This window comes from Schistocerca nitens, chromosome 9 (assembly GCF_023898315.1).
Source record: "Schistocerca nitens isolate TAMUIC-IGC-003100 chromosome 9, iqSchNite1.1, whole genome shotgun sequence".
NCBI classification, from domain to species: domain Eukaryota; kingdom Metazoa; phylum Arthropoda; class Insecta; order Orthoptera; family Acrididae; genus Schistocerca; species Schistocerca nitens.
In genome coordinates, this window is record NC_064622.1 from 249256940 (window position 1) to 249273671 (window position 16732).

General features: G+C 44.4%; 1 protein-coding gene across 1 annotated transcript; it reads left to right on the forward strand.

Annotated features, from left to right (window-relative positions):
• The first annotated feature begins 860 nt into the window (after window positions 1-860).
• On the forward strand, window positions 861-16528 carry LOC126203792 (cuticle protein 19-like). Its single transcript, XM_049938161.1, has 3 exons — window positions 861-918; window positions 8619-8717; window positions 16244-16528. The coding sequence occupies exons 1-3, from the start codon at window positions 901-903 to the stop codon at window positions 16484-16486; spliced, it is 360 nt and encodes a 119-aa protein (XP_049794118.1). The 5' UTR covers window positions 861-900; the 3' UTR covers window positions 16487-16528.
• Window positions 16529-16732: the final 204 nt, after the last annotated feature.

Sequence of the window (16732 nt, forward strand, 5' to 3'; positions counted from 1 at the left end):
TGATGTATATCAACGCCTGGCGACAGCTTAGGGTCTTGATTTAATTATCATTTCATTGGAGTATTTGCTTGTGCTGCCAGGAAGTTGTAGGTGTTTGCTCCCTTTCAATAAAGCGATCTGCTGTGACTTCCCTCGTCCGCTAGCCGCACATTTTCATGTACGAGCGCTTGAGAATGAAGCTGCGACTCTGAAACTTGTTGCGAAGAAAATGAAATAAAGTTAAATAAGACGAGAAAAAAAGTTTAGTTCTAAAGTTACTGTTTCCAAAACCCCTAAAGGCTCGCAAATAGACTTCTCTATCGAAGATAATGGAGAAATTATGGAAAAAGCAATTAGATAACTTCGTTTGTTTGTAGGTGATAATTACTTTTTCATGACTACAGATAGTATTTTTTGAGGAAATAAATATCGGTTAATTTTAACACCTGCACTATTGCCTCTGAGGTTGTCTTTCGCAGCAGGAGACGAATCGTAAGTTAGAAGAAAAGTAATTTATGCCTCAGGCTAGGGCCTAACATCCAAAAACCCAGTGTCGCAAAAAAAAAAAATTATTGTCGTCACTGGCAGCAGAAAGAGTACTACGAACACAATTGTGCTGCTTTAGGAACATAGCCAAGAGCAGCTAAGAGAGCAATAAGATTTTGGGTAATTAGGGCGAAATTGAGCTCCTGGTGCCACTGTGCGGAACAGTGCGGGCGGCCATTACCAAAAATGCGGCAGCATGCGAGGAGAAACGGCGCCGGGTGGGAGGGGGTGGGGTTGGGGGGGGGGGGAGGAAGAGCACGGGTACCGGAGCGTACCAGCCGCGGTCCGCCCTATATATATAGCGAGCGGCCGCGGACGTCGTCAGTGCCCCCACATCTACCTCACAGCCGCTCGACGCGACGTCAACCACTCAGCATGGCGTGCAAGGCTTTGGTGAGTACCCGAGAACAAACGAGGCGCAGCGTAGCGTGCGGCGGTGGGTACTTCGGACGGCTATTTGGTCCTCCCCATTCCCGTGAACGGAACGAGGGAGGACACTGATGTACGTGTGTCTGTGTACGTACTTTCATCTCTCCTATCTTGTCGTTATGGTATTTAACTGAGGTGAACGATAGAGGCAGTAGAATTATTTAGTGTCTGCCCGAAACAATAGTTCTTTGAATTTTTCCAACTGCGTTTCGTGAAAGAATAGTTTCTTTTTGCTTCATTCACTATTATTTAAAATTGTATGCTGGATCAAGAAGGATTCGAAGTAGTATCCCTGTCTTCTGCGAGCAGTGGCAACCATTTGGCCGGCCGGTATGGCCGTGCGGTTCTAGGCGCTTCAGTCTGGAACCGCATGACCGCTACGGTCGCAGGTTCGAATCCTGCCTCGGGCATGGATGTGTGTGATGTCCTTAGGTTAGTTAGGTTTAAGTAGTTCTAAATTCTAGGGGACTGATGACCATACATGTTAAGTCCCATAGTGCTCAGAGCCATTTCAACCATTTGCAACCATTTGTGCTACACGTCTAACTGACCAACTCAAAACTACAATCTACCATTGGTTCCCTTCTTACTTTTCATCTAAATCTACTCCCTACTCCGAAAGCTTGGTAAGGTACGTGGCGGAGGGTATTTCTGTTAGCACTAACTGATCCCCACGTCCCTGTTCCAGTCGCAGATAGCGCGAGGGAAGAATGTTTGTCGGTAAGCCTCTGCAATAGCCACATTTTCTCGAAATTTCTCGTCTTGGTCTTTCCATAAGATGTGTTTTTGGGGATTAGTATGTTGTCCGGATCTCCCCCGAAAGCGCTCGCCTGAAATTTTAATAGTAAGCCTCTCTGTGATCCACAAAGCCTCTCTCGTAACGTCCGCCAGTAGTTTGTTGAGGATCTCCGTAAAGCTCTCGCGGACGAAACGACCCTGTGCGAAACGCGCCGCTCTTCTTTGGATCTTTCTATCAGTGCTAGGTTAACACCCCAACTCATGGAGCCTCAATACAAAACAGAGAGAGCAACCAAGGGGAGGCGAGTCCATCATGCAGGCTCGGATTGCACAGCTTATAGCGCACTGTCGAAGAAAGACAAGATTTTGAGTCCCGGTCGGGCAAACAATTTCTCATAAATTTTCTGCGTAGCGAATACGCCACTTAAAAGTGAAAACGAGTTATTTCAGGGTCTTTCTTTCACAGAATACTATGCTAGATTGCTCAGGATCTCTGCAGCACTCTACTGCTGGCAGGAAACAGGAACAAATCTAGTAGCACGTCCTCAGTGTTCCTTCGATATCCTTAATTAATTCTACCAAGGAAGGACCTCAAACAATTCTTAAGAAGTCATACATAGATACTGCCTGAGATCATCTTGACAGCTATATCATCATCGCAAGTCGTTGTGCTCACTGCTGAGCGTCGTGACTGCATGAACCAAGCGTCTCCATCTGTTACCAATTTCTCTTAGAGCCTAGTGAAGAGGTAGACCTGAAATCTTCTTGATTTGACCTATCTACCTGCTCGCTGCTCTCCATCTCGGTCTCTTGCTCTCAATCTTCCCTTTCATGAATATTTTTCCTTCCTTTCCTCCATCTCTTCTCACAAGATGGCCGAAACACTAGAGAATTTTTTGGGTTGACAACGAGAAGAATGAAGATGTTGGGTTGCCCAGAAATGGACAAATGTGTTCTTCGTTCGGTCCACTTTATGCGCAGCATCCTACGGCAGCACCAAAGCTCAAATGTATCAATACGCTGGTTGTCTCTAGCCTTAATGATCCACGTTTCGCAACGATAAAAGAAGACGGAAAACACGAGTGTTTCAGCAAACTGGAACGTTCACATAGATGATGTTGTGGGGAAAGCAAACCAAGGACTATAATTTATTGGCAGAACTCTCAGAAATCGCAACAGGTCTGTTTAAGGAGACTTCTTACACTACGCTTGTTCCCCTCTTCTGAAGTATTGCTGTGCGATGTGGGATCTAAACCAGATAGGTATGATGGAGGACATCGAAAAAGAAGAGCAACTCGTTTTGTTTTACAGTCAAACAGGGGAGAGAGTGCCAACGATATGATACGTGAACTGGGGTGGCAATCATTAAAACAAACCTGGTTTTCGTTGCGGCAAGACCTTCTCACGAAATTTCAATCAACAGTTTTCTAAAAATGTTCAGATGTGTGTGAAATCTTATGGGACTTAACTGCTAAGGTCATCAGTCCCTAAGCTTACACACTACTTAACCTAAATTATCCTAAGGACAAACACACACACCCATGCCCGAGGGAGGACTCGAACCTCCGCCGGGACCAGCCCCACAGTCAATTACTGCAGTGCCCAAGGCCGCTCGGCTAATCCCGCGCGGCAACACTTTTCTCCTTGGAGTGTAAAAGTATTCTGTTACCCCCACGTACGTAAGGAGAAATGATCATCATCATAAAATAAAATAAATCAGAACTCGTACGGAAAAAAAGATTTAAGTGTTCGTTTTTCACCGCGCGCTGTTCGAGGGTGGAACGGATATAAATAGCTTGAAAGTGGTTCGATGAACTCTCTGCCAGGCACTAAATCGTGAATTGCAGCGTAATTACGTAGACGCAGATACAGATGTGAATGTAAAGGATGGAGAATAAAAGCGGCCATATTCTTTTCAGAGGATCCATTTCGGAAATTTCCTTGAACATATGGGCAACAACAGAAACCTAGGCTTAGGGGGCTAGACAGGTTATTTGCTACCTCGCTGCGTCAGTGAGGAATTCCCTCTCGAGCATTCGTATTTCCAGCGTTCAAAGTTATCGGGTTGCGTTAGACACCACAAAGCGGCATGAATAAATAAAAAACGGCTAAGACTCGCCCACTGGGGGTTCCGTACAAACTTAATCATGTAGACTACATAGACAGTTCATCCAATCTGAGAATCGAGGATATTGATGATTTTTACCTATTATTCACATTGATATTGGCAAAATATCGGTCCCAGGGATTCCAAGACTTTCAAGAATATTTTAATTTCAAGTCTGAAGTCTGATAACAAATGTCAAAAGATATATTTTTCATGTTATATAATTACAAATTAGCGATTTAGGAGTTTTCCCTTTACTTGTATCGTGAAACCTTGCTTCTTGCCAAATTTCATAATTGTAGGTCGGGAAGTACCTTATGTATAGGTTTCGAGTATTCAAGTATGTGACATAAATGGCCGTATCTTTTGACTGAATTGACTTATAAGTATAAAATTCTTACACCGCCAAAGGACCATATACCTTAATATTGTGACATAAATTTCAATTTGGTTCGTCGACTCGTTCCTGAGAGAAACGATTCTTAACAGTCGGACAGACAGACAACAAAATGATCCTACAAGGATTCCGTTTTCACGGAACCTTAATACGTCATATAAATGGACAAAAGACACGGCTGATAAGTAAACTTTTCACCAACAACAGTGTGAAGAAAAATGTAGTTCACACGCTTAAATCTGGGAAGATCGTTTTACAACCCCAGGCATCTACAAAATGGTCTGTCAGAGTTGTCCCAGTTATTGTATAAGACAGACTGGAAGGGTTATTAAAGTCAGGTATAAGAAGCATCTGCTGTGAAAGGAACGTGGCAATGTATATAACTCCTCCTTTTCAGAGCATCTGTTTATTTCCGAGAAAGAAACAGTAATTCTACGTGAAGAGGTAGAAGGCTGAAATTAGATTTGTTATAAGAACATGAAATATTCAAGCATTTAGCTCAAAGAGATGGTAACATCTTGAATAATCAGCTGCAGCTGGCAAGCAAGAACTTCCTCGACAGCTTGAAGCTGCTGCTCACGGCCACATAGCATATATTTATGGGTCTCATTTGTATGACAATTTTTACACGTACATAGCGTTACCTCAGCCTTTCCACCATATTCCAGTAATGTTTTGATCCTAATTGGAATTGGAATTGTTTGGTTGTTGTGCTTCATCTGTTGTTCGTAAACGTCTCTAATGCTAAGTGGATTTTTTTTCCATTTTTAGTAATTAGCTTTTAAGAAATTTTAGTCCGTGGTCCTCTCTATCTCCCTTCTTTACAGTACTTATTACTAAATATTCACTACATACGCATCGAAATTTCGTTGCAATGTTACTCTGTTATACGCTGCTGTTTCTAAACTTTCTTAATGCTAAGCTGAAGTTTCTCGGCTTTCAGCAGTTATGTTTCAATAAATTTTATTTCATGCTTCCCTCCCCCTCTTTGCAGTCTCTATACTTTTAATAACGCTTTTTAATACAATCAGGCAAAAAGTCATTACAGTCTTATTCTGTTATTAGAATGTTTTCAGATTCCGAAATACACACTCTATCGAACTATTTACTCTATCCAGTGTTATATCTTCGATTCCACTGGAAGTGTTTCTGGCACGAGATTCTTTTCTTTATCTGAGTGTAAAATGACCACCGTGTTACCAGGAAACTATTCCTGGTATCACATTGATCGCTCTACATCCTCAGAGTAGCATTGTGTACGCATCCAACACTGCATCCAAATCGAACTGACGAGGTGTCATTTCTCCAGCTATGTCTCTGTAGAGACGCACGACCACGCCCTCTCAGTTATACTCACGAAAATTGTCTTCTATTAGCAGTTCTTTTGTCACGCTAGACTACCCGTGTCATTGGAAGGGCCAGGTCTTGATCTTGACCATGTCATAACTCATAGCGATGGTTCTCTATTAGCGGAGGAATTACTGGCCTGTAATTCTTAACAAGTTGTTTTGACTGCTACTGACTTCACTTTTTTTACTTGAAACGTCTCGTATTTTGATATTCACGTCGTTCAGTCTTGGATGTCTTAATCGCTAAAGTATTAAGCAACTATCACTTTTCCACATTACATGTACATTCTTATGAGCATTCTCTGTTTAAATTCAGTACATTTATCAGATCCCAGCCAAGTGTCTTCAAGTGTACTTACCAATTAACAGTTGCCCTTCTGTGTCCTAATCTTGTGAATTCTAAGTAAATACACAGGATATAGGCCCTGACATGTCAAAAAAACCCTTTGGCAGGTCTATATAATGGATAATCAGATGAAAAACATATAGATCGGATTATTTCAAAAGTTATCGCCGTAACTGTGACAAAATAAAAATGTCGTGTGACTAGGGCCTCCCGTCGGGTAGACCGTTCGACGGGTGCAAGTCTTTCGATTTGACGCCACTACGGCGACTTGCGCGTCGATGTGGATGAAATGATGATGATTAGGACAACACAACACCCAATCCCTGAGCGGAGAAAATCTCCGACCCAGCCGGGAATCGAACCCGGGCCCTTAGGATTGACATTCTGTCGCGCTGACCGCTTTTTTTCTCGCTGATCCCATTTTTTCGTAATTGTCCGTTGGATATGTTCGGGGCGGCCGTCCCATGACACCTGTTAAAGTTCATCGTTGATCCGTTAGCTCAGTTTTTTATAACAGAGGGCAGCTAACCCGCTGACAGAACACGCAGAGCTACTTTTTTTTTTTTAATCTCATTTTGTTCGTATTCGTTCGTTGCATCTGCTCGTGGCGGAAGTCGCAAGACACCCGTTTCAGTTCATCGTTGATCCATTAACTCAGTTTTTTTTATTACAGAGGGCAGCTAACCCTCTCACCGAACACGCTGAGCTACCGTGCCGGCGCGACACAATACGTCTACAGAACCATGATTCCGCCCAGGCGTGCACTTGTTCGTCCGAAGCAAGTCGACAGCCACGTGACCACTTTGTAAAAAGCTCCAAACTCTCAAGAATGTTGAGAGACGGCGTCATTCTGTTGCAGGATAGTGCCTGCTCACATGTTGCCAGGGGTGTTTCGACCACGCTGCAGAAGTGTGGCTGGGAAGCCCTTACACGTCCTCCATACAGTCCCGATCTCTCCCGTGCTATTTCCATACCTTTGGAGCCCGGAGGGAAGAATTTCACGGCCGTCGATTTGCTTGAGGCGAAGAGGTGCTCTCTGGGCACAATCGTGGATACGTAGGCAACCACAAACAGTTTTCCATGAAGGCATTGAACGTCTTGTCTCACAGTAAGATCTTAACAATTATGGCGATTACTTTTGAAATACACTACTGGCCATTAAAATTGCTACACAACGAAGATGACGTGCTATAGACGCGAAATTTAACCGACAGAAAGAAGATGCTGTGATATGCAAATGATTAGCTTTTCAGAGCATTCACACAAGGTTGGCGCCGGTGGCGACACCTACGACGTGCTGATATGAGGAAAGCTTCCATCATGTTTCTCATACACAAACAGCAGTTGACCAGCGCTGCCTGGTGAAACGTTGTTGTGATGCCTCGTGTAAGGAGGAGAAATGCGTACCATCACGTTTCCGACTTTGATAAAGGTCAGATTGTAGCCTATCGCTATTGCGGTTTATTGTATCACGACATTGCTGCTCACGTTGGTTGAGATCCAATGACTATTAGCAGGATATGGAATCGGTGGGTTCAGCAGGGTAATACGGAACGCCGTGCTGGATCCCAACGGCCTCGTATCACTAGCAGTCGAGATGACAGGCATCTTATCCGCATGGTTGTAACGGATCGTGCAGCCACGTCTCGATCCCTGAGTCAACAGATGGGGACGTTTGCAAGACAACAACCATCTGCGCGGACAGTTCGACGACGTTTGCAGCAGCATGGACTATCAGTTCGGAGACCATGGCTGCGGTTACCCTTGACGCTGCATCACAGACAGGAGCGCCTGCGATGGTGTACTCAACCCACGAACCTGGGTGCACGAATGGCGAAACGTCATTCTTTTCGGGTGAATCCAGGTTCTGTTTACAGCATCATGATGGTCGCATCCGTGTTTGACGACATCGTGGTGAACGCACATTGGAAGCGTGTATTCGTCATCGCCATACAGGCGTATCACCTGGCGTGATGGTATGGGGTACATTGGTTACACGTCTCGGTCACCTCTTGTTTGCATTGACGGCACTTTGAACAGTGGACGTTACATTTCAGATGTGTTACGACCCGTGGCTCTACCCTTCATTCGATCCCTACGTAACCCTACATTTCAGTAGGACAATGCACGACCGCATGTTGCAGGTCCTGTACGGGCCTTTCTGGATACAGAAAATGTTCGACTGCTGCCCTGGCCAGCACATTCTCCACATCTCTCACTAACTGAAAACGTCTGGTCAATGGTGGCCGAGCAACTGGCTCGTCACAATACGCCAGTCACTACTCTTGATGAACTGTGGCATCGTGTTGAAGCTGCACGGGCAGCTGTACCTGTACACGCCATCCAAGCTCTGTTCGACTCAATGCCCAGCCCGATCAAGGCGGTTATTACGGCCAGAGGTGGTTGTTCTGGGTACTGATTTCTCAGGATCTATGTACCCAAATTGCGTGAAAATGTAATCACGTCAGTTGTAGTATAATATATATGTCCAATGAATACCCGTTTATCATCTGAATTTCTTCTTGGTGCAGCAGTTTTAATGGCCAGTAGTGTGAGTGACAGTTTACTTACTTTTTCCCATCTGTCTTATTGGCCGCCCTTCATTGTAGTTAAAGTCTTTCAAGAATGCTTGAAAAGACCATAGACATGTTCTACTTCCCCACCCCAGTAGACAGAGTGTAGAGAAGAGCTTCTGACTGAGCGAGGTGACACGTGACGTGTTGACAGGTCGTGGCAGCAGCAGTTGCACTCCTGGTGACGGCGACGAGCGGCTACCCCGGCTACGCAGAGGGCGGCTACGGGCACAGCGTGCAGCTGGACTACCACGTGAGTACCGCTAACCACAGGCGTGCCTACAGCCGCGGAAGGAAACTACCTGCGGTGCGCAGCCTAGCGTTGCCGCTCCGTCGCTCCACGCCGTCTGTCTAGCACCTGTCACACCCACCTGCTTTACGTACCGCTCTCTAGTGACATAATACCTGTGGACCAAGTGGCTTAGAGCTCGACGTACCGGAATACTCAAAGCAGGTAGCAAGCGAGTCACGCGAGAAACGAGACGCTACGTGCACTGATTGCTGCCCCACATGCGGGCTTCAAAACCCCGCTGTTAAGTGCGTGTTGTATAACTGCCGTCTTCCGTAGACCTCTCATTTTACGCCTAGCGTTCTAGTCTCTGATCACCATAATTTTCATCTCCTTTGCAGCGAAGAATTGCGAATTTTTAAACGAAGGTGACACAGTATGTAACGGTTGGGATTAGTAACTGTTGCAAGCGTCTCTCACTTAACTATGCCCCTAAGGACACGTTACATTTTGATGCGTTTAGTTCGAGTTGGCGTTCAGCAGTAGTCCACAAAACAAGTAAATATTACAGGGTCAAATAACTTGCATGTTAATGAATGTTTCGGGAAATCAGAACGCACAAATGCTTAACGAAATGAAACGTTACCTTCCATGACGCTGTGCTGATTCAGAAAAATGCTCACTCTGAGGTACCGGGTGATCAAGAAGTCAGTATAAATTTGAAAACTTAATAATCCACGGAATAATGTAGATAGAGAGGTAAAAATTGACACACATGCTTGGAATGACATGGCGTTTTATAAGAACAAAAAAAAAACAATCCCATATTGCTAGACGCGTGAAAGATCTCTTGCGCGCGTCGTTTGGTGATGGTCGTGTGCTCAGCCTCCACTTTCGTCATGCTTGGCCTCCCAGATCCCCAGACCTCAGTCCGTGCGATTATTGGCTTTGGGGTTACCTGAAGTCGCAAGTGAATCGTGATCGACCGACACCTCTAGGGATGCTGAAAGACAACATCCGACGCCAATGCCTCACCATAACTCCGGACATGCTTTACAGTGCTGTTCACAACATTATTCCTCAACTACAGCTATTGTTGAGGGATGACGGTGGTCATATTGAGCATTTCCTGTAAAGAACATCATCTTTGCTTTGTCTTACTTTGTTATGCTAATTTTTGCTATTCTGGTCAGATGAAGTGCCATCTGTCGGATATCTTTCGAACGTTTGTAATTTTTTGGTTCTAATAAAACCCCATGTCATTCCAAGCATGTATGTCAATTTGTACCTCTCTATCTGCATTATTCTATGATTTATTCAGTTTTCAAATTTATACTGACTTTTTGATCACTCGGTATATACACTGAAGCGCCAAAGAAATCGATATAGTCAATCATATTCAAATACAGAAATATGTAAACAGGCAGAATACGGCGCTGCGGTCGACAACGCCTATCTAAGACGACAAGTGTCTGTTGCAGTTGTTAGATAGGTTACTGCTGCTAGAATGGCAGGTTATCAAGATTTAAGTGAAGTTGAACGTGGTGTTACAGTCGGCGCAAGAGCGTTGGAGCAGAGCACGTACGGGTTCGCGATGAAGAGCGGATTTTGTCGTACGACGCCTTCACGAATACCGTGAACATCAGGAATCTAGTAAAACATCAATTTCCAACATCGCTGGGGCCGGAAAAAGATCCTGCAAGAACGGGACCAACGAAGATTGAAGAGAATCGTTCAACGCGACAGAAGTGTCGAAGGCCCACTCGCGTACCCTTGACAACTGCACGACACAAATCTTTACGCCTAGCCTGGGCCCATGAACACCGACATTGGGCTGTTGATGACTGAAAACATCTTTCCTGGTCAGACGAGTATCGTTTCAAATTGTATCGAGTGGATGGGTATAGAGACAACCACGGACCCTGCATATCAGCAGGGGACTGTTCAATCTGATGGAGGCTCTGTAAAAGTGTGGGGCGTGTACCGCTGGAGTGATATGGGGCCCCTAATACGTCTAGACACGTCTCTGACAGGTGACAAGTACGTAAGCATCCTGTCTGATCACCTCCATCCGTTCATGCCCATTGTACATTCTGAAGGACATGGGCAATTCCAGCAGGACAATGTGACATCCCACACGTCCAGAATTGCTACAGAGGCTCCAGGAACACTCTTCTGAGTTTAAACACTTCCACTGGCCACCAAACTCTCCAGAGATGAACATTATTGAGCATATCTGGGACGCCTTGCAACGTGCTGTTCAGAAGAGATCTCCACTCCCTTGTAATCTCAAGAATTTATGGACAGCCCTGCAGGATGCATGGTGTCAGTTCCCTCCAGCACTACTTCAGACATTAGTCGAGTCCATGCCACGCCGTGTTGTGGCGCTTCTGCGTGCTCGCGGGTGCCCTACACGATGTTAGGCAGGTGCACCAGTTTCTTAGGCTCTTCAGTGTATAACACCAAACTCCAGACAGCTACAAAAGCTGACAACGACTAATTGTGCACATTTCATTGAGTACCAGGTTGCGGTCGTGTATCTGAAAACAATCAAAAAATGAATTACTTCACTTAAATTACGTTACTGGGGCTGAGTGAATCCACACCGATTAATTATTTACAGTAATCTTTGCGTTCTCTGACTACATCTTCATTTCTCGTAAGTACTGAAAGGTGGCTACACTGAGCCACAGCGCCAGAGATCGCTAGAGAGCATTGTTCCGCCGCCTCCACTGGCAGTGATTATTGAGATGTCGTGTGGGCAGTGCTTGTCCAGGACTCGTAGTAGTCAGTTCGTGTTCAGATGTGCTAGTAGGGAGTGCTTGCTGAGATGTGATACTGAAAAGTTCTTGTTGAGATGTAGTAATAGCGAGTCGGTGTGGAGATATATTGTAATGATTAGAGTGATTTTGGTCAATATATGAAGGTAACGAAACTTGATTTATTTTTCATTATTTCCATGTTTTAAATAATGCGTCATTACAGGTTCAGTCAACAAAGCATCTGGCTTGTGTTCTTGGATTAGAGTGTAATTCTGGTTCTCTTGAGTAATTATGGTATTTTTATTTTCTTTAATTAATTCAGTATAAATGATATTTAAAATTTCTTGTGTTGTTGAAGAAGAACCGTGCCAGATGCGTACGTTGAGTCATACTTCCACACACAGAACAGTTATACTTGTGCTTTGATTTCGTAGGTTTTATAGTTGCTGGGGACTTAATTAATTAATTGTGTTAATGAAAATTTCCATTGCATTCTTTGTTGTTGTTCTAGCAGTCAGATTGCGTAATAATACTAGTCAGGGCCAACCGTTACGAGACTTCGTAACCGAACAGACAGTTACTGAAACAAAAAATTAAAATTATTTGCATTCTATAGAATGCAAATAATTTTAATTTTTTGCTTTAGTAGCATTCTATAGAATGCAAATAATTTTAATTTTTTGCTTTAGTAGCATTCTATAGAATGCAAATAATTTTAATTTTTTGCTTTAGTAGCTGTCTGTCCGATTACGAAGTCTCGTAACGGTTGGCCCTGACTAGTATTATTACGCTATCTGACTGCAAAGAACAATAACAAAGAATGAAATGGAAATTTTCATTAACACAATTAATTAATTAAGTCCCCAGCAACTATAAAACCTACGAAATCAAAGCACAAGTATAACTGTTCTGTGTGTGGAAGTATGACTCAACGTACGCATCTGGCACGGTTCTTCTTCAACAACACAAGAAATTTTAAATATCATTTATACTGAATTAATTAAAGAAAATAAAAATACCATAATTACTCAAGAGAACCAGAATTACACTCTAATCCAAGAACACAAGCCAGATGCTTTGTTGACTGAACCTGTAATGACGCATTATTTAAAACATGGAAATAATGAAAAATAAATCAAGTTTCGTTACCTTCATATATTGACCAAAATCACTCTAATCATTACAATATATCTCCACACCGACTCGCTATTACTACATCTCAACAAGAACTTTTCAGTATCACATCTCAGCAAGCACTCCCTACTAGCACATCTGAACACGAACTGACTACTACGAGTCCTGGACAAGCACTGCCCACACGACATCTCAATAATCACTGCCAGTGGAGGCGGCGGAACAATGCTCTCTAGCGATCTCTGGCGCTGTGGCTCAGTGTAGCCACCTTTCAGTACTGCTTGACTTCTAATCAAGTAATTAATTTTTACCTTTTTGATTATTATATTAAATAAATTTCTTGTTATACTAGTGTTGTCCATTCGGTAAATGTAACCATTGTTATTATTCATCAGATAACCTTCCATTAGGAACGTGGGTGCACTCAGCGACTGTGACATGATTTACAAATGACAGAGCACAGCAATCACTCGTCCTTTTTTGCAGGTTTTATTTGGCAAATCTAGATTTATTCAGTGTTGAAAGAACTGTGACAGACGCCCCAACAACGGGGTTCTGACATGCACTGATACTATAAAATAGTGCACTGGTAATGGCTAGGCACTAGCCGAAATCTGGATTTGCCAAATAAGCCCTGCAAAAAAGGACGACCGATTGCCGTGCTCTATCATTTTTAAATTATTAATATTGTTCCTTATCTACTCGTCTACTGTTACATGCAGTTGCTTTAGTTATATTAATTTCGCTTTGTGATTCCATTATTTTCATTAAGACGGCAGTCAGCCGTTCAAATGGTGTCATTACGTGGCGCCATCCCATCCGGGTGTAGGTACACATCTGCAATGATTGTTGTAGTAGGGGGGGGGGGGGAATTATCCTAAGTTTACATAGCCCTTCAAGTTGGTCATCGGTTATCTTCCGTTTTCTTACAGCCTGAAGAGCAAGAAGAGATCAGTACGGTTTCCCCCATCTATTTCTTTTTCGTAATCCACGCTGGTTGACGTGGTGGAAGTCGTTGTGTTCGAGGTACCTCGTTACATTTGATATCGGAATATATTCTAACAAGGAAACATCAGCAACTTGACCTCATATTTTAAGGAGAAAAAAGCACACAGCGAGATATCAGCCCCAGAAATTTATACCGCGCGAAAATTAGTTCTGATAGAACGCGGTTATGACTTTCTGAAACCACAGTTTTTAAGCTTTCGCGCACACATATTGTTTGTCACTTGTTCCGTCTCCCTACAACCTGCCTAATGCCCGAGTGCGCCCCGGCCCTCGTCGAAGTGAGTTAGAGCTTTGTCAATTATTGTTTTGAGACTGATGATATGCTCTGTTCATTATGTTAAAGTGCGCGATTTCTAACCTGCAGCTGGTGCCAGAGATCTCTTTGCTTTGAACATCTCTATGTTGCAAATTCTCAAACGAATGAAAGAAATTAGTTTGTCATTAACAAGTAGCGAAGCAATGTTTAGTTATTATTATTACTGACGTGGGTTATTTCCTTTGGATTTTGAATCTGGCACTGTTAAAGCAAAGTAAATTTTCAGGAAACCCGCAATTCTTGAACGAGATTGGCGTGATTAAATTGTAAATCAAAAATCATTAATTTTGTTTCATAACAATGCTTCATTTGCTTATGTGTACTCATTTTTGTATATGTGATAGTACAAGAATATCGTTCAAAGAATAGGGAATGTGTCTGAGCGTATGTCTGACATGTTACGTACCCATATTACTCACTACTTTTTGCGTTGAATATGATGTGTTCTTGAACAAGATCTGAAACACGCCGGGCAGAGGCGACCACCTCCCCCCGCCCCTCGCCATTCTCATTCTCCCACCCCTCTTCTCTCGATTGCAACATCTGGTGAATACAAGGGCTCGAGTTATTACTTCGTTGTACAGTGCACTGCTTGAAAATTGCTAATAAACAGAGATATCGTTGGACAGGAACAATCACAGGCAATGACGACATGAAACACAGTACATACGTAATAGAGATGAAGTGGTTTATTTATAGTGAGCAATGGTACAGATTTCACCACATGGGAAAGCAGGCTAACGGACATAAATTTCATGTTTGACACAGGTTAGTACCATCATAAAGGTCGATATCGGACTCTCAATAAGGAAGATGCCGTCCTCGGGCAACAAAACACATTTTGCACGCATTATTGAACTGTTAAGGAGTCTTTGGGGGATATTGTCCCTCTCCTCTCTCAAGACGGTTTACAATTCTCACACAGTTCAGGGAGGATGTCTATGTTGCGAAACACGTCTGCCATTAGCATCACTGGAATAGTAAGGGTGTAGGTAGACCCGTGGAGTAAGGAGGCCATTCCATACGTTCAATATCTTCACTTTCCCGTGTGTTCGAGACCTCAGCGGTCCTCTGTCGTTGGCCACTGTCGTCCGTAAAAAGAAATTCGATACTTACTGCAGTCCTAAACACACGAACATACGGACATGATGCAAAACAATCTCCCTGCAATATAGCCGTGATGTAACGGTACCGCGCGCAAAGATATACAATGGTGTTCGGCCATTGTGCATACATCTACATCTATGTGATTTCTCTGCTATTCACGAGCACTTAAATTCTTTTGTGCGAGTCCTGAACGTCTGCCCACACCATAACGCCTATGCCATACCGTTGAGGGTCACGAACATTCTTCAGTATGTGACGAGTTCGCATCTTTTTGCACACTAACTGGTGGCCAGAATCGCTTCCCACAGTGAAGCGGGATTCGTCGGAGAACATCACTCTGGATCACTGTTTCTGACCCCAAACAAAATGCTCCCTACACCAACTCTTTCTCGACTATGGCGTAGTTGAAGTGGGAAGCATTTAACAGGCTTCCGAGCATACAAACCAGCCTGATTTTGACAGTCACAAAATCGTCCCGTTTGATGTTTGTGTCTCGGTAGTGGTTACAAGGTCTGCAGCGTTCTGCCTAGGACTGAAACGTCTGTCCCTTTCATGCACTACGGCTACGTCGCGGTTGTCTTGCGGTGCTGCTTTCGCTTACCATTTCCAACTTCAGCGGCGTTTTTAGTCGCGAGATGACACTGCTGGACACGCCCATTATTGTGGCCAAAGTAGTGATGCACTGACCTGCTTCGAGCCGGTCGTAGAATGATGCCTTGCAGACACTTGTCGTACCACACGGAATGTCCCACTAATCGGCTCCACAATAACCTTCATCAAACATTGTACTATATGAACTGTCGAAGGCGTACAGAGCGTGCACAGGCTTCGCTGCGTTGACATGTCCCGCTCTCTACATTTCCTTTTGCTATCACTGGTCGGGGTAGTTGTTCGGTTGTTCCTTAAGAATTGTTAGGCAGTGTTCTTCACTCTCAGGCATTGGGCGACTGCGATCTCCAAACAACTGGTGCGCACGGTTTGTAACCTGTAGCTGGTGGTGTACTTTCAGATGATAACCGCGTACTATTAGAGCAATGGCAGAAATTTTCGGACATGGTGAATGTCTGGTGCTGGTGTCTTGCGCGTGTGCTTCTTTCTCTTCAAAATAGGAGGTCGAGTTGGTGATGTTTCCTTGTAAAGTTCTCCGCGGTGGCTGTTGCTTGCCTCTGCCGTGCAGCCACTGGCCCGCGTAACTTGCTCGTTGTTTTGTCCTGTCTGCCCAGGCGCCGGCCAAGTACGACTTCGAGTACGCGGTGCACGACCCGCACACGGGCGACGTGAAGCAGCAGTCGGAGTCTCGGCACGGCGACGTGGTGCAGGGCCACTACTCGCTGGTGGAGCCGGGCGGCGCGCTCCGCACCGTCCACTACTCGGCCGACCCGCACTCGGGCTTCCGCGCCGTGGTGTCGCGGCCGGGCCCGCACGGCCACCCCGAGGTCACCTACCACGGGCACGACCACCACTGACGCCGCACCGCTCGCCGCTTTTGTAGAAACCTCCACAAATAAACTCGCACTTTGCACTGCAAAACGATTCTCTCATTTCTGTTCCCTTCCGCCACTGCATCCCACTGACTGGCAAAACCTGTCCGCTGCTCCTGAAATCACTGTACATCATTCGAGTACGGAATAACACTTCTTGGGAGAAAGCCTGTGGCTCTTTCTGGGATAAGCGGCTTATCAAATACAAGGAAACAAGCATGTTACTTTTTC

Excerpts from the sequence above, each read along its gene's own strand:
- LOC126203792 (XM_049938161.1), top strand. Across the intron at positions 8,718-16,243 it reads GCGTGCAGCTGGACTACCAC|GCGCCGGCCAAGTACGACTT; the intron begins GTGAGTACCGCT and ends CTGTCTGCCCAG.